At 45.8% G+C, this 23,367-nt stretch overlaps 1 protein-coding gene across 6 annotated transcripts in view; it reads right to left on the bottom strand.

Moving 5' to 3' along the window:
* The window catches only part of RPGR (retinitis pigmentosa GTPase regulator), a 420,762-nt gene that overhangs the window by 42,162 nt on the left and 355,233 nt on the right, over positions 1 to 23,367 (bottom strand). For all 6 annotated transcript variants that reach the window (XM_086934147.1, XM_086934148.1, XM_086934149.1 and 3 more), the window contains one exon: positions 5,013 to 5,049. In XM_086934147.1, the coding sequence (XP_086790273.1) occupies positions 5,013 to 5,049 (37 nt within the window). The remainder of the gene's footprint in view (positions 1 to 5,012; positions 5,050 to 23,367) is intronic.

Raw genomic sequence — 23,367 nt, 5'->3', positions numbered from 1 at the left:
GTTATTGTGCCACAGCCATCACTTTCTTTTGTGGCCTTCAGTAGATATCATTCACACCTTCTAGCAGTTGGCAAAGAAAAAAGCAGAGCTCAGCCAGTTTGACACATGTTCTGTGAGCGCCAGGTTCATGCAATAATCCAATCTACTTTTGCGTGAAGAAACTGTACTGCTGCTGCCAGTGTGACACATGTTCTGTGAGCGCCATCGAAGCTTGAGATAGATTTTCCAGTACACACACAATGAGCACAGGTGTGGACTAGGTTGGACGAGGTTGAAGTTGAGATCTTCCACTAGGCCAACAGCCTAATGATCTCCCCTCCCCAGCCTTTATGCGCAGTACCCGGCCCTGGGGGTTAGGGAACAAAGACATCCAAAAGACTACTGAGGCCCACTGTGGCCCGAGATAAGTCGTGAAGCAGAAGAAGTAGCAGGGGTAAGGTGGTTATGGCTTATGAACCCAAGGCAGAGTTCAACCGCCTGCATCACATCGTTGCCACTATACTTCGCACTTCACCCCCCTTCATCCGCTCCAAAATGGGTGTCACGGAACAGGGTTGCAAAACAAAGGAGCAATAGTGGGGCTACCAAGGACATGAGGATGGGTGCTATTCAACAGGGGGCCACAAGGCGCATAGAACAGAGGGGAGGCCATGAACTGTGGATACCAGTGTATCCCTCACCAGGGAGTCAGCCCTCTACACAACTCCCCAGCTCCACCCCAACCCCGAAGAAGTACCCCATTCTTAAGTAAGATTCCACCGAAAGGAACCAAACAATGCAACTCGCAAGTAAGTTGTGAAATACACCTGCCAATTAAAGTAAATGCGTCCCTTCATCATTGCCTCTACAGACAGGATTTTATTTCTTAAGAAACAATGACACAGTAAGAGTAAGAGGCATTTCTTGGAGTCACGGTTTTCAGTGAGAAGCTAGACAGAAACAGAAAAAAAGAGAGGTTATGACTTACTTCAACTTCAAGCTGTGGGAGCAGGCAAGCCCGGGCCTTCAATCTCTTGCCCCCTCCTGCGGACGCCCATGAAAGGCAATGAGTCAGCTTACTTCAGTCTTTGGCCCTCTTCTCTTTGAGTGACGGCAGTTTGCTTCTGCACGTGTACATGTGCTTTAAAAATGCCAGGGTTTTTTGGCCAATCTCTGCCTTCATTTCGGCTTCCCTTTCATGTTTTGATAATATATTTGCGATAGGCAATGTTTGTGCATACATATGCACGCCCCTTGAGACACTAGCATTTTATTTTTTTTACTTATAATGCGTACTGTAATAAAACAAAGGCTTGTTTTCTTTGCTTGTGCTAAATACATATTTATAGAGACAAGCTAGTTCTCTGTGAGGATGTATGTGTGATTGGACTTGCAGTAAACAGAAACATTAGAAACATTAGACATAAGGTGAACTCCTAGAATAATTAGTACAAGCTATACGTAAAAAAAGTTTTTAGTAGACTATTTAAGCGTTCTTTTAGAGCCTAGAGCTAAAATTGCAGGATATAGCACTAAACAACAGTTCAGTTTCCACACCCCTCAAGCCAGACACCAATCGTCACAAAAAATATACCAAACACGCAGTGGCGTTGCTAGCACCCTGGCCGCCCGTGAGGGTCCCTGCAATTGCCGCCCCAAAACTCGTCATGCTCGGGGCAAACAACTACACCCCCCCCCGGCCCCCTTCCCCCAGCCTTTGCCACTGCAAATACGTTTCCATGTGCCGAGCAATAGGTATGCTGACATACCCAGACCATTTAGTCTGTGGTAAAAATATAGGAAACATGTGCAAAGCAGGCAATGAAACGTGCTTTTAGGCAATCCCAATGGCAGAACTTGAGCTATGAAAATGCAAATAATATAAAATAACAGTACAAAAGTTAATCTGTGGTAGACAGCAGTATTTACATTTTATAGAGGGTTGAGACATAAAACAGCAGAAAGTGGTATAAAAGTTGGGGTAAACACAGAATTATGGTATAAAATGTGTGAACTTTCCATATGGAGTAAATTTACATACATTAAATTGCGATGTTACGCATGCAGAAATGTTGCACTTTGCACCACACACAACCACATTTGTGGAAAAGAACACAGCCAAATCCTTCCAACGATCAATTCAGTGTGTAGAGTACTGTTGGACAGGACATCCTTGGCATGGCCCTCCCCCAACTTTTTGCCTTCCAGCCTCCTGTTTTGCAGACTTCGTTTTCACTGGCTTCTGCAATCTATACCACAGCTAACCACTGCCTAGTGCTTGTGCGCTCTCCTTTCACATCTTCCATGCTCATGAGGAGCTCAGCTCGTCATGAGTCACGGTGCCGCTGTGCTCATGACGAGCTGAGCTAGTCATGACACGTGCGGCGCTCACACACGGGGATAATTCCCCCGCTGTGCTGAGCGTTCTATTAAAACGGGCGTGGTCATGACAAGCTCAGCTCGTCATGAGCACAGTGCCACCATGCTGCGTGATGAGCTGAGCTCGTCACGAGCACCTGGGCGCCCCCCAGCACAGCGGGGGAATTAGCCCTGCAGGAAAGGGGTTAAACAGGGTTGGAACTGGCTTATATCCAATTGGCACATTTAATTTATTTGTAAATCCCTAGCATAATGGTATTACCTATATCCCTGGGCCTGCAAATTAAATGCTACTAGTGAGCCTGCAGCACTGACTGTGCCACCCACTTTAGCAGCCCTTTAAACATGTCTCAGGCCTGCCACTGCAGCTAGTGTGTGCAGTTTTAAACTGCCATTTCGACCTGGCAGACAAACCTTTAGCCAGGCCCACACCTTGTAAAGTCAGATTTCAGTCACAATTCTGAAAATACCACTTTTAGAAAGTTATCAGGTAAAGGTGCTAACAAGGGATTTTACTTCATAAAAAATTGTACATTTATAAATATTCTGGATACTATACTGTAGCTTTATACATTAATAATCATAGATATATTTTGACTTTCTACAAAGAAAATAATCTCAACAAAGCTGGTTGTATTTCTTATTTTTATATTTATAGCCTTTTGTATACATTTTTAGGGGTACAAATACTTCTTGAAGCACCTAGATGACAGATATCTGATCTTCTTAACTCATAGTACAAGACAACAATGTACAAACCCATTTCTCTAATATAAAGAAAGACTGGCCTATACATAGTGCCTAGATTTACTCCAATTGCAATTCTTGGACAGCAGTGAAATAGAAAATGGGTAGCTGTGTCAATATTTCAGTCTTTATTGTAATAAATCTATAAGATAATCTTCAGGACAGAACAATCGTTTGAAGATTAACAACTTTTCATAATGGATCAATGTGACCAATTAATAACCCTAAAAGCTATCTAGGACAATAATATCCTTTGATAGTGATCACCATTTTAACTTGACAAGTGAACTCATTCATTCAAATTTCTTGACTTTGAGGACCACTTAACCTACTTTAGTACACTTTTTTTGTCCTCACATCTATCTTACCAATCTACACTAACAGCCCACACACCCTCACTTCATCAAACAGCTGTTCTATAAAAGATCTTCGGGAAAGGTTCCCCATGTGGGTGCCCGTTGGGCATTGCAGCACCGGCTGAGTAGGAGCTAGCCCAATGATGAAGCATGACATCCATTTCGGTGTGTGAGAGCCCTTGCTCCTATTGGAGTGCACCCCCCCCCGCCAACAAATTGTTCCTAGACACTCCAGCCCATTTACCTTCACAAAGAACTGCATACTTGTTTAATATTTAGATTTAAGGAGCTCGAATGCTGGACCTAAATGCGCCTGGTACCCCCTCTCTTTTTTTACACCCCTATCAGATACACCTGTTCAGTGGTAGATGATGTCATGGAGACCAAACATCATGGCACGTTCTCAAATAGAAGGATCAGGGGCAGGTCTCACAGTCAATTGTTCCCCAAGCTGGGGAGTGTTCAGCTGCTGCAAATGGCTGGTTACACTACGCATATGGCTTCAAAACCAAATTTGCAACAATGTTAACCTCAGATGGAGGAATGGTTTGAGAATAACTGAAAGAATAAATGGTGGTGGGGTCGTCGTCGGATGTCATTGACTGCAAGAGAATAGGTTCCACTTCATTTCGATCAGCAAAAATAAATGAGACGTGCAAAGGTTGAGTACCCACCGGGCGAGGGAGTGCACATAATGCACATCAGCTTGCATGGCACTGTGTGCTCAACCCTTTAGTACACAGTCATACGAGTAGTTTTCGGTCTCCCAACTAAGTTGAAGGTCGTATGGAAGAGAGCCAGGACTTTGGGTTGACGCCTATTTCAGAAAGGAGTCCACAAAAGAAAGACACCTTGCAGAAAGCGCCAAGCACCACGAAGAGGCCTATACACTGGGTCTGCCAACCTTCTGATGAAAGAGGGACTGGGCAGGACAGTTAAGGACACTGATGTTGAGGGCAGCGCCTGGACTGGTGCAGGGCAAACAGTAAACTCTGATTAGTATTTTAAAAGGCAGGATTTTTGGGAGAAACCTTTTCTGGCCCTGCGTCCTGCTCCAGGAAATTATAAACCAGTTGGGAAGGTGGGAGAGAAAAAGTAGGTAACAATTGCAACTAAGCGAAAACTGTGAGAGCTATCCAACCTGTGTTGACAAATATTATTGGGTCTTAACTCGAAATGGAATGTGCTGCTGGAACAAGTGAAAAATAACTGCAGCACCCATAATAAAATACTCTTTCATAGCGCATCTTTATTTATATGCCACTGTACCCTACAAATCTCCAAACACTGGGTACTGGCTGTAAGACTGCAAGTTGAAGCGCCATAAAACACCCAAATAAACGAAAACATGTGGCGCTAATATGTATTCTCTGGATACTTCGTTGTGTTTTTGGGAATCAAAGACAAAGTTCGATTTTACAGGAATTTAGATTTTTAGAAAATTAAATGCTAAACAGTGCTTTACTTTTTGGTTATTTGCTATGACTTAGCCTGCAACGTCTCTTTTAAATGCATGCCACAAGAATAAAAGGTAAACATGACTATACACACCTTCCGGGCTCTCATTCGGCTTGCTTATCTCTTTCTCCTGAAAATGAAAAAAGATGTAAGTTATTCAGAGTATACAGATCAAATAATATCCCTATAATTACGGCCGCAGCCTTTTCTTTCTTCTCTACAATACTCCAAAATTACATAGCTATGCAAATCTTTCCAAAGACAATACTTTCTGTACTTTATTTCATTCTGCTTCAAGCAAAGCGAAAATCCTACATTCTATTTTCTGAAATCATTCTTATCCCCTGCAATTTTATGGAAACATGTCCTTTCTTTCCTACGAGACTTGCTCTATTTTTATATTTTCCATGCTCAAAAAAGAGGTAATGTGGTGCCAAGCATGTAGAGAAACAGCTTAATCAAGCTTATTCGCATTCATCTCAGATGTCACCCTGGAAGCAAGAGAGCCGCCTCGGAGGTCTAGCCAAGGCGCATTCGCGAGGCAATATTGTGCCGGTCAGGGTAGTGATGAGAGTGACCAATAAAATCCTTAAGTCTCCACTGCAAAGTAAATGAGAAGCTTCCACACTTTAGCCAGCGAAACAACATTTAAATGCAATAGAGAATACTATATCTATTTTTGGTAACTTTCTTTCTGATAAATATATAATCTTCCAGCAAATTCCTCATCATGAACTGTCAGAGTGGATTTGTATTTTTGTTCCAGCAATGTCTGTATTCCATAGGGCTAGGACGGAAAGAAGACATAGTACGGAAAAAATAACATAATGAGAATGATCATTAGTGAATAATGAACAGTCCTCAGTAGAAATTATGTGGTAGGGTGATGAGGTATGACTGAAAATAAATCGGGGTTTGCCTGGGGAGGAGGGAAGTTCCTAAGTCAGGGGAAAATTGATAAATTTTACTAAAAAGTTCTTAGGCAACTGTACATATCATTACTACTGACACGAATCACCACTATATTAGGGGTGTCCTCACATAAGACCCAGAATATAATCAAGTGGTGTACGTTTATTGTATTAGAAAACAATTATTAAATATATTCATATCAATCCATATACAATATATATTTTGTACTTCTTCTAAAACATGCCATCCATTCCAATAACCAAATGTAGATCTCAATCATACAATCATGCATCATCATTCATTCTTCTATATTCAACTGTTAGACACCACAATAGATTATCTCAATAAACATGTACAAGGATAACATGCTTTTCTATTTTGAAAAGTATTCAAAACTTGGAAGACTATTATCAAATAACAGGATATTTCTTGTATGTGATATTGACGTCTGTCTGCAGTGGACAGTATTAAAATTGCAAGTACTATATGGTTCATTCGTTTTTATTTATCATGGCTGTGTGATCCAATCTCCAAAATGGTCTGGTCAGGAGGATTGCATTTCAATCAGAAAGAATGTTATCGAAGGTAAGTAACTTTTTTTTCTAATGGATACTCCTATAGATTTTTTTAAATCATGAATGACTCTGAAAGCAGAATCATACAAGGCGGCAGGGGTGAATTCTCCAGATGGCGGCGGGGCTCAGTTCTCCAGATGTTGATTAAAACACCACACAGTGGTGAGGCACTATCCAAACACACAGAATCAAAACAATACGCTTAATGAAGTTGTGAAGAGATCGCCAAGCAGCTATTTGATAAAGATCACTCACTGGAACTCTTGTAGGTAGGGCCGAGGAAGTAGTCCACCCTCTTTTTAACTGTCCTATGATTTCTTCTGTGGCATCCTTTTTAGGGAGTCCATAATATTTTGCTGATGCAGAGAGGGATCCTGCAGAAAACTATCTGCTTATGCAGTTCTTTCAGTTTTGTTCATTCAACACTGTTAAAAGGTTGGCCATCCATAATAAAAAAAAATTGGATTTCCCCAAACAAAAGCTTAAAGCTCTCCGAAGAACCATCAGGTAGAAGTGTGTTACTCTATCTTAGATGGATTTTGAAGTATACAGGAAGATGGCAATGATACTGAAATAAATTGGGCTATTGGTTGAGGGGTGAAAGCCCCACTCAGGCAACAATCACAAACTTTGTCAGGGTGACCCACAAAAGCCACTAAATTAACCTGTGCTTAACCATCTGTTAGCTTGGCACAAAGCAGTCAGGCTTAACTTGGACATAAAAGTGTACAGTATTTATGCAGCACACAAAGCGTAATAAAGTAAAAACACAAAACAAGAAAAACGCAAATTTAGGAAAATAGATGACATTTTAATTAATATAATGATACAAAAACGACAAAAATCGAATCAGTAGGTCTGGAGACATTACATTTCAAAGTTTTAGATAGATGTAGCACCTAACAGCACAAAGCTTCACCAACAGTCGTCAGAGTTCGGTCTGAAAATGCCCATTTAACTCACGAAAAGCCAAAAACCTCGGGGTTCCACCTTTATTCATGGGAGGAGCCAAGAGTGCAGAACCTGGGACAGCACCTCTTGAGGTTTGTGAACTCATTCCAGCAGAGACCAGCATGGCTCAGGAAGGTGCCGTAGGAGGTCCATTCCAGGAGGTCAGCTGGGAAGTTGCAGGGGAGCCTCTGGAGCTGCTGTGTCCCTGTAGTTCAAACAGGAGGCCAACCAACTGAGCCTTGGCATCACTCAGATTAGCCTGGGATGAAGGAAGCAGGTCAAGTCCTCCTTCTAATAGAGCCAAACAGTCTTCAAACAGCAGAACAATCTACTGGTAGTACCAGGGTAGTCATCTGGGGGAGAAGGCTCCTCTATAATGTCCACAGGTCCAGGAGTGTACTGAATAGTGGCTCTGGAGGTCCAATATCTATACCAGGTGCCAGCAATTGAAGTGGGGGAAATCCCCTATACTACCCCCACCACTGGTTCTAGAAAGTTCTCCCATTCTCTTTTCAAGGCTCCAAGAAGTCTGAGGTGACAAAAGACACGTTCCAGGTTCATTTGTGTGTGCTGGAGGCAAGCCCTTTGAAGTGTAAGTGAGACAAGGCACAGATCCGCTCCCAGCAATCCTGACAGGATGGGTCATCTTGCCTACACCCAGTACCCTTTGTGTCACTTTCTGAAAGCAATACACAAACACTAACAGCAGAGCCATTCACAGTCATGCGATCCAGGACAATGGCAGAAAGCACAAATGATTAGGACTAGAAAATACCAATTTTTAAGAGGTGGTTACAGAATTGTAACTCAAAATATGACTTTACCATTAAAGCGGATTTTGGATCACAACTCATTTGAGGGTAAACTCCCTATCTCTATCTGCTCCCCATCAAACGTCAGCACTTATTAAAATTTATAAGGTAACCCAGTATTGAGCAATTGAAGAGATAGGCCTTACACTAGTGAAAAATGATGTTAAGAGTTTTTTTCGCTGTTAGAACATGTCAAACTTAAACCCAAATCCACGTGTCCTACTGTTTAAAAATAATTCACCTTTTCTCAAACCCTTTGAGCCTACTTTAGGGGGTGACGTGTGGATTAAAAAAAAAGGTTTAGGCCTGGCAAAAGGTTTATTTTGGCAGGCCGAAAAGGCAGTTTAAAACTACACCAACGGCTACTGAGGCACATCTGACTTGTTATAAAAGGACACTACGAGTTCGGAAGCCCACCAGCAGCATTTGATTTACAGTCTCTGGATACATGTTGTACCATTTATTAGGAACTAACAAGTACAGAAAATGCACCAATCAGATGTAGGTCAATATTGCCATGTTTTAGGGCGAGAGCACAAGCACATTATCACATGTTAACACGGAATAAGTGCACATAGTCCTAATGCCAACAAAAAAACAGGTTAAGCAATAAACAGCAAAATCTGGGGGAGACCCTGCAGAAAGAGCTAGGTCCATCAGATATCCCTGGGTTATTTTGAAATTCTGATGCCACAGTGGAGAGAAAAGCAGGTCTGGCTTTTACAATAATCCATTCAGACAGTGCTTACAACTCACCTCTAAAGGAATAGTGATGGGGAATATAGTCTTAAGAAATGTCTCTTGGAACACGAGTATACTGTATCAAAAGATGAACCCATTAATATTGTCAAAACTAGGTTCAGGTTCCAGACATAAATAATATACAGAGATAAAGGGAGGGAGTTTTGAAGTCTCTTTAAGAACATTTGGAATTGTGAATGAGACTAGCACGGTGAAGAAGCCAAACCTAGAGCATGGGCCATAGCCATGATCTGTTTGACCACACCAGTGAGTTGTCCGAATTCTGCAAGCATCGTCTCTGTCCATTATTTGGACATTCCCCCATAACTCCTAAATAGTGTACCCAGACATTCTCATAGCACCACAACGCCACTCACTGAGTATGCAGAAGCATCCATGGTGTCAAGGCCTGTCGTTTTGATGGGTTTGCTTTGTCATTCCCATGTTTAAATAAAGCTGAAAAGGATGTTCTCAAGCGTTCTGGGAAGATATACTATATGCTAGAGAGCATAGGACTAAAATACCATTAGACAGGTGGAACTGCAAAGACTGCATTAAACAAAACCTTTCCTTTTATAGAGTGTCACTATTAAGGCTTATGGACAGGGGAGCTGGTGATAAGGCAATAGCAGAGCATTGTGAATCGGTGATTATGAAAATGACCTTGTCACAAGATTTGAAAAAAATCTGCATTGCATTCTTTGTTGGTGTGGATGTTGTCTTGAAATTAGAAAGAGTCTGTGTCTAACCCATCACAAATCAAAGTAGAAAGGGATTTTAAGTATGTGAACTTTTGGATTGTACATTGAGGCATTTAACAATTATACTACTTAGTTGAATGTAAAGGGGATGGGCTGGGGGATCGTGCTTGAGAACCTGCAGCAAACATATATGTGGATAGTCGACAGAGCATAGCAGTGCCGCTGCATCTTGCCTTGTTGTCCTACGCTATTCTTCAGTTTAAACGAGGCAATGTCTAAGTTCTAGTCTCTGTGCCAGGTACAAGTGTTTCAAGGTCTCACCTGCAAAAAGTCAGTTTGCTTGTTGTCTTACACATGTCTTTTTGTTACGTATTGAGTCCCTAGAGCCCCCCCCCCCTTTTGCTGGCACTCTCAAGTAGCTGGATGTCTTTCTTCATCCATTGTTGTAGTTGTAAGAACTAAAGAACTAATGTTATATTTAAGAGTCTGAATTGTCCTTTGCTCTGGAAGGAACTCTGGGAAGTTCGTCTAATTGATTAATGTACATCTGTGCATGAAATAAATACGCCCTGCTCACAATTACTATATATATCAATGGGATACAAACAGACATAAGCAGCATTCAGCCAGTCAAGGAGTCAATCCTGCAAAGAGGAAAGGAGTTGGTGTCTGAGTGGTAAGACATAAAGGAGGCTGTATACGCATTTTGCTGCTCATAGAATTAGAATACAGCAGTAGACATTGACAGTTACAGGTATTTGCCATAATTCTACATAAGAAGTAAATGAACCATTGGGTACCAGGTCTCTGCATGTTACAATGCCAGTGTTTAACCATTTTCTACAAATGGCAACAAATTAATCTAGTACTCAAACCAGATACTTAGTATGTGGAAAATGGACATGAATTACAAAACATATTAAGTCCTCAATCATGCTTTTAAATAAGGTCTTTCTTCAATATTCATGTAACAGTGGATCAGTAAAATCACTGAGAACTGTTTTCGTCCCAGGGACCTGTATTAGTCCTTCAGAGTCCATATGTAGAAAAGGATTCCCAGAGTCGAGTGAAACAACTATCTTACATATGTAATTGAGCTGAGTTTGGAACCTCGGGCAACATTTGGCATACACCAATCGCCAAAACCAACATCTTGCACTCTGGCTTGTTGCACCAGATAAACAACATTACAAAATATCCATTGGCTCAATCCCAAGCATATGTCAGAAACCTGCAAAACATTTTTTAAAACTTTCCAACATGCTGCAGAATTACCTTCCCCTGCTTTCCATCCTTTATAGGAAAACTGTTGTCCAGGCCTTGGTAGTTTCCAGGCTGGATTATGTGAACTCCTTGTATCTCGGCCTTCCGGATTATTTCCTGAGACGACTACAAGTGATCCAGAATGCTGCGGCAAGGGCCATTTTCTTGATTGGGCCCAGAACCCATACCTCTTAGCTTTTGTCCTCACTGCACTGGCTTCCTGTGCGGAAAATAATACACTTCAAGGCCCTTGCCCTGGTTTTTAAAGTTTTACACAAGTTTTGAGCACCTTACCTTGAGGACAGATTTCAACCTTATCTTCCCCAACGCACTCTGAGATCTTCTTCTCAACTGCTGATTACTGTTCCTAAGGCTCAATTCTCCCTGCTAGGGGGTAGATCTTTTCATGTTGTGGCCTCTAGGTTGTGGAATAGCCTATCTTTTGCTATTAGACAGAGCCCTGATCTCCTCATTTTCAGAAAAAGTATGCAAACATGGCTTTTCCAGCAGTGAAGTTCTGTGTCGCGGCTGCGAATGGTTTGATGTTTTGCGGTCTATGCGTTTTGTTCTAGCGCCAAGACACTCCTGGGAGTAGCTGCGCGCTATACAAATATAGATTAACATAACATAACATGGTGCCAGTCGTTATCAGAGCTCCGAGTGCAACTCCTGTACTTTCTGGAAGAAGCAGGTGAAGACACCCTAAGATTTGGTGTTACTAGCTACTAGTTCTTAACAACTACCTTTATTTCATACATGGAACTGCTCTTTAATTGTTTGCCTACAAGTTTTTTGTTGCATAGTCCACACTGCCATAGAAGCCAACTAAGATGCAGCCATGTACACACAGTCACTATGGAGCTTTGTGATATCAACATTAAAAAAAATGTTAAGCTATGGTATAGTTGGCTGGAGGTGCAATCTCAGCCTTGTGCATGACTTAACAAACAAGTTACTTACCTTCGGAAATTCATTATCTGGTGGAGACTATCTAGCTGCACACTCCCTACAAAATGCCCGTCTTTGCGGACCCGACAAAGAAGTTACTTACCTTCGGTAACGCTTTTTCTGGTGGATACAGTATCTGCCTGTGGATTCCTCACCTTATTAATACCCCCTGCGCCAGCATTCTGCAGAATTTCTTTCCTAGTTCTCCCACGTCGACAAGGACGTCACAATAGGTAGGCTCCGCTCACAACACCGTATGACATCACCAGAGCCACAAAAGGACCTCGTCGGTGTGCTGACGTCAGTTCCACCCATTTTTTCTGTGCGGACCGACACAATCTCAAATGTATACACAGCATACCAAATATATACACATATATAAAATCACAAATGCATAATCAATAAAAGCATAGAGAAATAGCAACCGAATAAGCATTTCTCATTATTAAAATTTAAACATGATAAAAATAAATCATTTTTTGGTAGAAACAGGTGGACAACGGGGAGGTGGGCGGGACAGTGAGGAATCCACAGGTAGATATTGTATCCACAAGAAAAAAGCGTTACTGTAACTTGTTCTTCTGATGGATACGTCTGCCTGTGGATTCCTCACCTTATGAATAGACTCCCAAAGCCCTACCTCTCCTGGAGGAGGGTGTCCACCTGACTAGACCAAAAAATCCTGCAAAACAGAACGAGAAAAATGTAATCCCTCCTAACCTCAGAGTCCAAACAGTAACGCTTTGCAAAGGTGTGGAGGGAGGCCCAAGTTGCTGCTCTACAGATATCAAGAACATAAACATTTCTAGCTAAAGTAGAAGAAGTAGACTTAGGTCTGGTGAAATGAGCTCTGATACCTTCTGGGCCAGGGCATAGCAAATCTTGATGCACAAGATAATCAACCTGGAAAGAGTCCTCTTGTGCACAGCCTTGCCTTTCATCTTCCCAATGTAGCCCACAAAGAGCTGATCATCCAGCCTCAGATCTCTTGTCCGATCCAAATAAAAGCTGACAGCTCTCTTAAGGTCCAAACGATGCAGACACTCCTCCTCCTTGGAAGGGTGAAGGTGAGGATAGAAGGTGGGTAAAGTAATGGACTGTCCCATATGAAAAGTGGTAACCACCTTGGGAAGGAAAGCAGCCCTGGTCCTTAGAACCAATTTATAGTCATGAATGGTCAGGAAAGAAGGTTTAGAACTACAAGCCTGAAGCTCACTTACCCTCCTACCTGAGGTAATGGCAATCAAGAAAACCGTTTTAAAAGAAAGAAGCCTCAACGGGCATGTATGAAGAGCCTCAAACGGAGAACCCATTAAAAAGGTAAGAACGAGATTCAAATCCCACTGGGGCATAATAAAAGGTGTGGGAGGGAACTTATTTGTAAGGCTCTTAATGACCCTCATGACAATGGGGGACTTACATAAAGATGGCTGGTCCGGCAAACATAGGAAGGCCGACAAAGCTGACAAATAGCCCTTAACAGTGGCTACAGCACAACCTTGATGTGCCAAAGACAATGAGAACTCCAGAATATTAGACAGACGGGCCTTCAAAGGGTCAATGTCTCTCTCTCCGCACCACTTAACAAACCTGAACCATCTGGAAGAGTAAACAGACTTAGTGGAGTGTCGCCTGGACGATAAAATAACATTCCCTATATCCGGAGGGAGAGAGAAAGAACTCAAGTTGCCCGTTCAATCTCCAGGCATGAAGGTGCAAGCTCTGGAGGTGGGGGTGTAGAAACTGCCCCTGCAAGAGGAGGTCTGCCCTGAGAGGGAGACGGAGCGGAGGGTGCGATGAAAGGTGAAGTAGATCTGTGTACCACACCCTTCTTGGCCAATCCGGGGCAATCAATAACTTTGGCCCGGTCTCGACTAATCTTTCTCAGAACCAGAGGAATTAAGGGTATGGGAGGAAACGCGTAAAGGAGTTGTGAGCTCCAATCTATCTGAAACGCATCCCTCAACGCTCCCTGCATTGGATACTGGAGACTGCAGAACAACGGACAGTGCACATTCTCCTGAGTGGCAAACAGGTCCAATCGAGGAGACCCCACATCTGAAAGATGCAATGGACCACCTCCGGATGAAGACGCCACTCTTGATCGGCCGAGTAACGCCGACTGAGACTGTCCGCACGAACATTCAGCACACCGGCCAGATGATTTGCAAACACACAAAACTGATGGCCCTGAGCCCAGGACTAGAGTCGCAGAGCCTCTCGACAGAGACGATACGACCCTACACCTCCCGGTTTGTTGATGTACCACATCGCGGTAGTGTTGTCCGTTAGGACCTGTACCGAATGACCGCGAAGGGAAGGAAGGAAAGCCTTCAGTGCTAAACATATCGCCCGCAATTCCAACAGGTTGATATGAAGCAACCTTTCCTCTGGAGACCAAAGACCTTTGACCTCCAGATCCCCCAGATGAGCGCCCCACCCTAGAGTGGAGGCATCCGTGATCACTGTGGACACCGGCAGAGGAGACTGAAAGGGCTTTCCTTGAGACAGGTTGCCCTGCACACTCCACCAAGTCAGCTCCGCTGCAGCTTCTCTGGAGAGTCTGATCCTCTCCCCAAGATCTCCGTTGTGCTGATACCACTGCCTGCGAAGGCACCACTGGAGGCCCTCATGTGCCAGCATGCATGGTTGACCAACAGAATGCAGGAAGCGAACAGACCGAGCAGGCGAAGAACCTTCAGGACTGGAACAACCGCTCCATCGTAAAAAATAAAGGAATCATTTCTTGAATGTCGAGAATCCTCTGCGGAGGAGAGTAAGCTCGACACACAGAAGTGTCTTGTATTGCCCCTATGAACAGGCCGCGCTGAGATGGCACCAGGTGCGCTTTGGGTACTTTTATCGAGAAGCCCAATCTGAAAAACAGATGAGCTGTTACCTGCAAGTGGCGCAAAACCAACTCTGGAGACTCCGCTTTCAATAGCCAGTCATCCGGGTAGGGGAAAACAGAAACCCCCGACCTTCTGAGATGAGCCGCTACCACCGCCATCACCTTTGTAAAGACTGGAGGTGCGGAAGTAAGACCGAACGGAAGAACTGCAAACTGATAATGTTGCGACCCTAACGTGAACCAAGATACTTCCGATGCGACTTCAGGATGGGAAGATGAAAATACACATCCTGCAGATCTATGGACACCATCCAGTCTTCCTGTTGCAGCGCAAGAAGAACCTGAGCCAAGGTCAACATTTTGAACTTCTCCTGTCTGAGGTAAGGTTCAAAACCCTGAGGTCCAAGATTGGTTTTAAGTGACCGTCTTTTTTGGGATCAGAAAATAACGGGAGTAGCAACTCTGACCCCTTTCCTGCTCCGGAACCACTTCTATTTCCCCTTGCTGTAGGAAGGTAAGAACCTCCTGCTGTAAAAGCAGTAAGTGGTCCTCTGAGCACCAACCTTGGCGAGGAGGGTAAGGAGGAGGAAACTCCAAAAAGGGAAGGGCGTTCCCATTCTCTACAAGATTCAAGACCCAATGATCAGTCTCCACTCTTGTAGAAAGTGGGACACCCGACCTCCAACCGGACCAACATGTTCTAAGATGGGGGATCTAGACCTGCTTCCCTGATGTACCAACAGTGGCAGGAGGGGAAGTAGAGGAAGAGGAGGAAGATTGTTGTCGAGCTGCGCCCCTGAGGCCTCTTTTACTCTTCCCTCTGTACGACTTGTACTTGCTGTTGCTGGTTCTATTGAGATTGCTGGCAGCCACGAAAGGAGCAGATCTCCCAAATCCACGATACTGCTTGTAGCCATATCCTCTGGACTGCACCTGGAGGCCCCGAGACCTTGCAGTAGACCTGCTGTCCTTAAAACGCTCTAAGGCTGAGTCCGTCTTTGAACCAAAGAGTTTTGACCCATCAAAGGGCAAATCCAGCATAGTAGCTTGAACATCAGATGAGAAACCAGACGACCGAAGCCATGCCTGTCTCCTTGCAGCCATAGAAGACACCATCACACAAGCTACAGAGTCCGCAGTGTCAAGGCCCGATTGAATCACCTGACGTGCCGCAGCCTGCGAATCAGTAAGGACTTCCAAGAAATTAGCCTGATTCTCCTCAGGCAACTTCGGAGCTAGCTGCATGACTGAGTCCATCAAAGCATGGATATACCTCCCAAGAAGACAGGTTGCATTAGAGGATTTAAGAGCCATACTTGCAGAAGAGAACACCTTCTTTGCCGCCTGCTCCATTTTTTAGAATCCCTATTACCAAGAATGGAAGGGAAAGAAGCAGAAGATTGCTTCAAACAAGAAGCCTGAACAACCAAACTTTCCAGCGTAGGATGTGATGATAAAAAAGCCGGATCCCCAGGAGTGGGCCTGTACCTTCTAGAGACGGAACAAGAACTCACAGGGTTAGATAAAGGCTTCTGCCACACCTACAAGATTGGTTCCATCAGAGCATCTGTAAAGGGAAACAAAGGTTCAGAAGTTAAAGAAGAAGTATTAAGTACCTCTGTAAGAATATTCAATTTCACCTAAGGTGAGGGGAAGCTGTACACCAAGCAAATCAGCAGCCTTTCTTATGACCACATGATAAGGAGCAATGTCCTGCACAACCCCAGCAGTTGCAGTTGGGAGATTATACTCAGGAGAAGTATCCAAGCCACTAGGCCAAGCCATGAAGGACACTTTCCTTCATGTTGGATACAAGCGTCCGTCCTTCCACTGCTTAAAAAAGCAAATTTGGATATAACGGACCATAATAATTATCGCCCTATTTCGAGGCTTCCATTACCAGCCAAACTGATTGAAAAAACGATGAATCTTCAACATTTCTCGGGGCCGCTCGGGCCCTAGACCCCTCCCAACATGGGTTCAGAGCCGGCCATAGTACCGAGTCCGCTCTGATTAAGGCAACGGAGGAAATCAGAGAAGTGCTGGACCTCGGAGGTAGAGCGGCGTTGGTCCTATTGGATTTATACGCTGCCTTCGATACGGTACATCATGGGATTCTGATGGAACGGCTGAAGAAATGTGGGATACAAGGGAAAGCATGGGGCATCTTGAAAGCTTTCTTAACCAACAGAGTTCAGTGTGTGGCAATGGGCGACCATGTATCAAAACCTTTTGTGTTGCCCTGCGGCGTTCCGCAGGGCTCTTCCCTAAGCCCCACACTGTTTAACTTATACGTTACCTCGCTGGCCCCTATTGTCAGGTCATTTGGTTTTGATTTAACATCCTATGCAGATGACACACAAATTGTGGTGTCACTTACCTGGCAAGGAGGAAGGAGTAGCCATGCAATTTCAGGAATGTATGTTGGCAGTGGGGAGATGGATGGCTGATAATTGCCTCAAATTAAATACAACAAAAACGGAAGTCATCATATTTGGCGCAAAGGACGACTTCTGGAGTCCAGGCTGGTGGCCTGAGGAGATGGGTACCTCGCCCCTACCTGTTGCTAAGGTGAAGAACCTGGGCGTCTTAATTGACAATCAATTGACCTTCAGGCCCCAGGTCAACGCCGTAGCATCGTCGGTATATTTTATAATTAAAATGATTCGGAAGATCATCCCTTTCCTCCCGGAGAGCTGTAAATAAATGGATATAACTGCTTTAGTGCTGTCCCGTCTAGTTTATTGCAACAGCCTGCTTCTGAATGCCCAACAGGGGCTGCTAAACAAAATGCAGGTGTTGCAAAATGCGGCAGCCAGACTTCTAATGAGTATACCGAAGTATGCCTCCATCTTGTCCAAAATCACAAATCTACACTGGTTGCCAGTGCGGAAGCGGATAGCTTTTAAGGCCTTGTGTCTGGTCTTTAAGGCCTTGCGAGGCCTGGGGCCTGCCTGCCTGAAGGAGTACTTTCAATGGTACATTCCTGCCAGATATTTAAGGTCCACTGGGCGGTTGGTTAAAGTCCCTCGTACAAAGAAAGCTCAGTGGGGAGGTAGGAGCTTTGTGTTGGGGCAACGAAGGCCTGGAATGCCCTGTCCCACGCCTTGAGGAACATGACAGATTTGATGGCGTTCAGGAGAGGCATTAAAACCTGGCTGTTTTCACAATAATTCCCATTCTGGCTGAACCTTTAGGAGTATTCATCTAGAGCTAGGACACCTTCGGGTAACAGTGCACTGTATAAATGCCAAAAATAAAATAAATATTATTTACAGGTGAAGCCCCCATCCCTAGGCGCTGGAGACTTTGCTGGAGCCGGTGAGTCATCATGCTGCAAAGAGCCTCCCGGAGCCAGAGATGGAACCGGCGTCACCTGAGGAGAAGGAGATGGAGAAACGACGTCCTTTCTTCGAGGTCGCTCTGCCGGAGTTGGCGACTTCGAAGCCCTGGCCTTCGAAGAATGGTGCCGAGAGCCATGTCTCCTTTTAGACTTCGACGTGTGGGAAGATGAAGACTTCGCCCTCTTTCGACCCTCTTCTCCTTTTTGGCTTTAGCCATGAAAAGCTTAGCTTCACCCTCCTTAATGGCCTTGGGATTCCTTTTCCTGCAGCTTCGACATTCTTCAACGTCATGATCCGAAGATAAGCGCCAGAGGCAATCTTCATGCGGGTCCGTGATTGACATATGCCCGCCACACTCTCTGCAGGGTTTAAAACCGGTCTTCCTGGAAGTAGCCATCAGAAACCAACAAGAGATATGTTCTTTTTAAAGAAAATGGACAGCCCCTAGAAAAACCGTTAAGCGTCGACGGCGCGGAAAAAAGGGAACTGACGTCAGCATGCCGACGAGGTCCTTTTGTGGCTCCGATGACGTCATACGGTGTCGTGAGCCGAGCTTACCTATTGTGACGTCCTCTTTGACGTAGGAGAGCTAGGAAAGAAATTCAGCAGAATGCTGGCACAGGGCAAATTCATAAGGTGAGGAACCCACAGGCGGAAGTATCCATCAGAATGTCCAGGCAGTAGTGCTTGGCAAATGTGTGCAAGGATGCCCACGTTGCAGCCTCGCAGATGTCAAGGACTGGGACACCCAGAGCCAAAAACATAGTTGCAGACTTCCCCTGGTGGAATGGTCCCTTTATCCCTCAGGAAGCTGCTTCTTAGCCAGGGCATAGCAAATCTTAATGCAGTGAATGACCCAGCGAGAGATGCTATTTTCTGCACTGGCCACCCCTTCTTAACCCCACTTACCCCACAAATAGTTGGCGGTCCACCAGGTACTCTTTTGTGAGGTCAAGCTAGAACGACAATACTCTTTTTGGGTGCAGGTGGTGGAGACACTCCTCTTTCTTAGAGGGATGCGGGGAAGCAAAGAAGGTGGGCAGCATGAGGGACGGACCCAGAAGTAATGGGGCCACAACCTATGGCAACAATGAAGCACGGGTACGAAGCACCACTTTGTCTGGAAAAGACATCATGTAGGGAGGCATGCAAGATAATGCCTGCAACTCACTCACCCTCCGGGCAACTGTAATCGCCACTGAAAAAGCTGTCTTGATGGTAAGCAGCCGGAGGGGACAGTTGTGCAAAGTCTCGAAGGGAGCACACATAAGATAAGTGAGGACCAAATTAAGATCCCATCGTGGTATAACAAAGGGCGTGGGTGGAAACAAGAAGGCCAGCCCTTTTAGAAACCTATGTACAATTGGAGAGATAAAGAGAGAGGGCAGACAGACAGAGCAGAAAGATAACCCTTGAGAGTTCCCAAAGCAGAGTCCAGTTGGGCAAGGGTTAGAATGAATAGAACGGGGGAAAGAGAAGCAGAAAGATGGTCAATAGACCTTTCTGTATAACACAAAATTCTGTAAGCGGCAGGCATGTACCGTCTTAGTGGAGGGCCGCCTGGCCACCAAAATAACGTTACATACTTCGGGTGGAAGGTCAAAAGCAACCAACGGCCGCTGCTCAATCTCCATGCATGGAGATACAGAGTTGACAGGTTCAAATGGAGAACCCTTCCCTGCGCTGCGACAGAAGATCCTCCCGAAGGGGCAGTCTGATCGGAGAATCGATGCTCATCTTCAGAAGCTCTGGATACCAGAGTGCCCTTGCCCAGTCCGGGCTACAAGGATGACTTGAGCCCAGTCGATCCTGGTCTTCTTCAGAACCCTGGGCAGGAGTGGTATGGGCAGAAAGGCGTACAGCAGGCCTGAGTTCCACTCAGGGCCGGACTGGCTGTAACGGGCACCGGGCGTTTCCCTGGTGGGCCACCTGGGTGGGGGCCGATTTTGGGCCCCTGAGGGCCGTTTTTGTTACAGGGCCGTTCTTGCAGCATAGCTGCAAAATCGGCCCTGTAACAAAATCGGCTGAAATCGGCCCTGGCAAACAGCTCGACCGCACCCTCAACCCCCAGGGGGGCCAGCCAAGCTCTTTGCCAGGGCCGGTTTTGGTTCCCAGTCCGGCATCGCCGAATGATAGCTGCCTTGGAAACTCCAGTGCGCAATACTGCTGACACTGTGCGTTCTCTTCAGAGTGAACAAACCTAACCAAGGTTCTCCCCACTGCTGAAAGAGACTTGCACCACCTCCGACTGGAGACACCGTTCGTGATCCACTAGGCATCGACTGCGGAGTTCATCTGCCCAGGCGCTCAGAGAACCTGCCAGTTGTTGAACCACCAGGGTTATGCTCTGCTGTTCCAGCCATGTCCTGAGATACAGGGCCTCTCGGCAAAGGCTCCATTAACCTACCCCTCCCTGCTTGTTGCAGTACCACTTGGAGGTGGTGTTGTCCAAGAATACCTGCACTAACTTCCCCCTGACACAGGAAAGAAATGCTTTCAATGCTAATGGAATCGCTTAAAGTTCCAACAAATTGATGTGGAGCCTCGAGACCAGTGGCCCCTGATCTAAAACCTCTCCCAGATGGCCCTCCCATCCCAAAAGTGATGCATCTGTGACGACAGCGAGATCTGGTTGGGGGAAGGGAGAGGGGTCTGCCATGGACCCAATCGTGGTTCATCAAGCACCACTGCAGATCTCTCACAGTTCCTTCCGAAATCTGGACCATGTTGGTGAGATTTGCTCGATGCTGTGCCCAATGGAACTTCAGGTCCCACTGCAGAGCCCGCATAAGCCACCTGGCATGTTTTACCAACAGAATGCAGGAGGCCATGAGGTCCAACAGAATCTGAGTCAGTCTCTCCGAAATCCAGGATAGAGGCTGAAACATCAGAATCATAACCTGAATATCCTAGGCTCACTGCTTGGGGGGATAGGTCTGAAACTGCACTGTGTCCAGAACAGCTCAGATGAAACGGAGCATCTTAAAAGGAGTTAGGTGTGACTTCATCACATTTATAGAGAACCCCAGTTAATACAGGAGGTCTGCCGGAGTCTGAAGTTGGAAGACAACAGCCTGGGGCGAGGACACCTTCAACAGTCAGTCGTCAAGATAGGGGAAGATTGAGACCCCTAACCTGTGCAGATGAGCTACGACCACCGCAATCCCCTTGGTAAATACCTGAGGGGCACTGGTAAGGCCGACGGGGAGCACAGTAAACTGAAAGTGCTTGCGGCCTACCTTGAACCGCAGGTAACGCTTGTGGCCCCGTACGATGGGAATGTGAAAATATGCATTTTGTAGGTCCAACGGTACCATCTGGTCTCCTTGATCTATGGCAGACAAGACCTGAGCTAGAGTAAGCATCATAAACTTCGCCTTCTTGAGGAAGAGACTGACGGTCCGAACTTCTAAAACTGGCCGTAACCCTTTGTTCTTCGGAATCAGAAAGTAGTGAAAATAACAGCCACTGCCTACTTCTGAAACCGGGACTCTCTTTATAGCTCCCTTGGCAAAGAGAGCTGTAACTTCCTCCTGGAGCAATTTCAAATTATCCTCCGTCAGCCGTTCCTGATTTGGCAGAATGGGAGGAGGAAAACAAAGGAAAGTCAGAGCATAGCCCTCCTGAATGATCTGCAAGACCCACTTGGCCAATGTTATGGACCTTCAGTGAATGAGATGATGATGGATTCTACCACCAACTGGAGTGGTGTGGTCTTGCAGAGTCAGACTAGGAGTGCTTGGAGGCTGTGGCTGCCGAGGGCAGGGTGGCCGACGACTTCTGACTTCCATTCGTAGGCGGGTATGAACCGCGTCCACGTCCACGCACAGCTTGGGAAGCCTACGCATGAGGGTGGCTGGGATAGGGCTCACGCGGCTGGAAACCCCTTTCGTTGCCACGAAAGGGGCAAAAAGTAGACTGGCCACGAGGAGTAGAAGAGAAGGCCAAGGATCTAGTTGTAACTAGAGAGTCCTTGAACCTCACTAGGGCCAAATCTGTCTTTTCCCCAAAAAGACGGGTTTCATCAAAAGGCATGTTCATCACATTTTCCTGGACATCGCCCGAGAAGGCAGTTGTCCTAAGCCAGGCATGGCGCCTCAAGGCCACTGTCGTGGAAATTGATCTGCCCAGTGAATCTGTTGTATCAAGACCACACCTTATGGTGAATTTTGCTGCATCTCTCCTGCCCTTAACTGCTTGAGGGAGCACAGCCCAGGCCGCCTACAGGACTTGTTGTAAATGTAAATGTGGCGTATTTGTATAGCGTGAACAGTGACCCGGAGGCATCCCGGCGCTTGTACCCCTACCACAAGGGAACCCCTCCTGGCTTTTCCTTGTGGGGTGTCCACTCCTGTGCATCCCATGGTGAAACCAGGCATCCCTTGTGTATCAGGGGGCCTTTGTGGAGACTAAGCAAGCTATTGCCCAGAGTTGCAGCGTGGGACCCAGGCTTCGAATCGGCACTGAGGCGAGAATATCCGGTCAGAGGAATTTAAGCCCGAAACCCGCCGAGGCGGGAATCGAACCCTGGTCCCTGGCCAGCGTTCTGCATCAAGGTCTGCCGCTCTAAGAATTGAGACACACTTCTCCACACTTTTGTTGCAGCACTTGCGCAACCATCTCCCAAAGGGAGTGGGAGAAATGGCCCAATAAGCATGCGGTATTCACTGCCTGCAATGCCAGGCTGGAGGAGGAAAACATCTCCTTACCAAATGAATCCAGCCTCTTGGATTCCCTATCTGGATGGGCCAAAGGGACCGTGCCCTGGGATGTGGAGACCTGCACCACCAAACTTTCAGGGGTGGGGTGTTGGCTGAGGAATGTTGGGTCACCCAGAGCTGGGTGATGGCAGCGTACAATTGTCCTATTAACAGGAGCCCCTGTGCTAGGCTTGGACCACATGCCTATAAGGACATCAGTTAGTGCTTCATTAAAGGCCATAAGGGGTTCGGAGGTAGAAGCCCCAGGCTGAAGCACTTCAGTCAGGAAATTAGTCCTGACATGCACGGAAGGCAGCTCTAATCCGAGGACCTCAGCAGCCTTTTTTACCACCATGGCATAGGATGCCTCGACCTCCGTAGCCACCAATGTTGGTGAGAGCATGCCAGTATCTGAAGGAGTGTCCAGTCCACTGGCTTCTCCAAGTTCCCCATACCAGTTCAACTGCTCTGCATAGTCATCCTGGTGTTCCAAAGGGTTCATAGACCCCTCCAATTCCTCTCTCGAGTCTAACATATCCTCAAAGTGTTCAGGTGACAACATAGAACCCCTGGGTTCAATTGGCGCCGGAATAGGCGTTGAGAGAAGTCATTCTGACTCTGTGTCATCGGGGATAAGGATAGGGCTGGCG

The sequence above is a fragment of the Lissotriton vulgaris genome, chromosome 8, assembly GCF_964263255.1.
Source record: "Lissotriton vulgaris chromosome 8, aLisVul1.2, whole genome shotgun sequence".
Taxonomy (NCBI): Eukaryota; Metazoa; Chordata; class Amphibia; order Caudata; family Salamandridae; genus Lissotriton; species Lissotriton vulgaris.
This window is presented reverse-complemented; position numbering and strand designations above follow the sequence as displayed.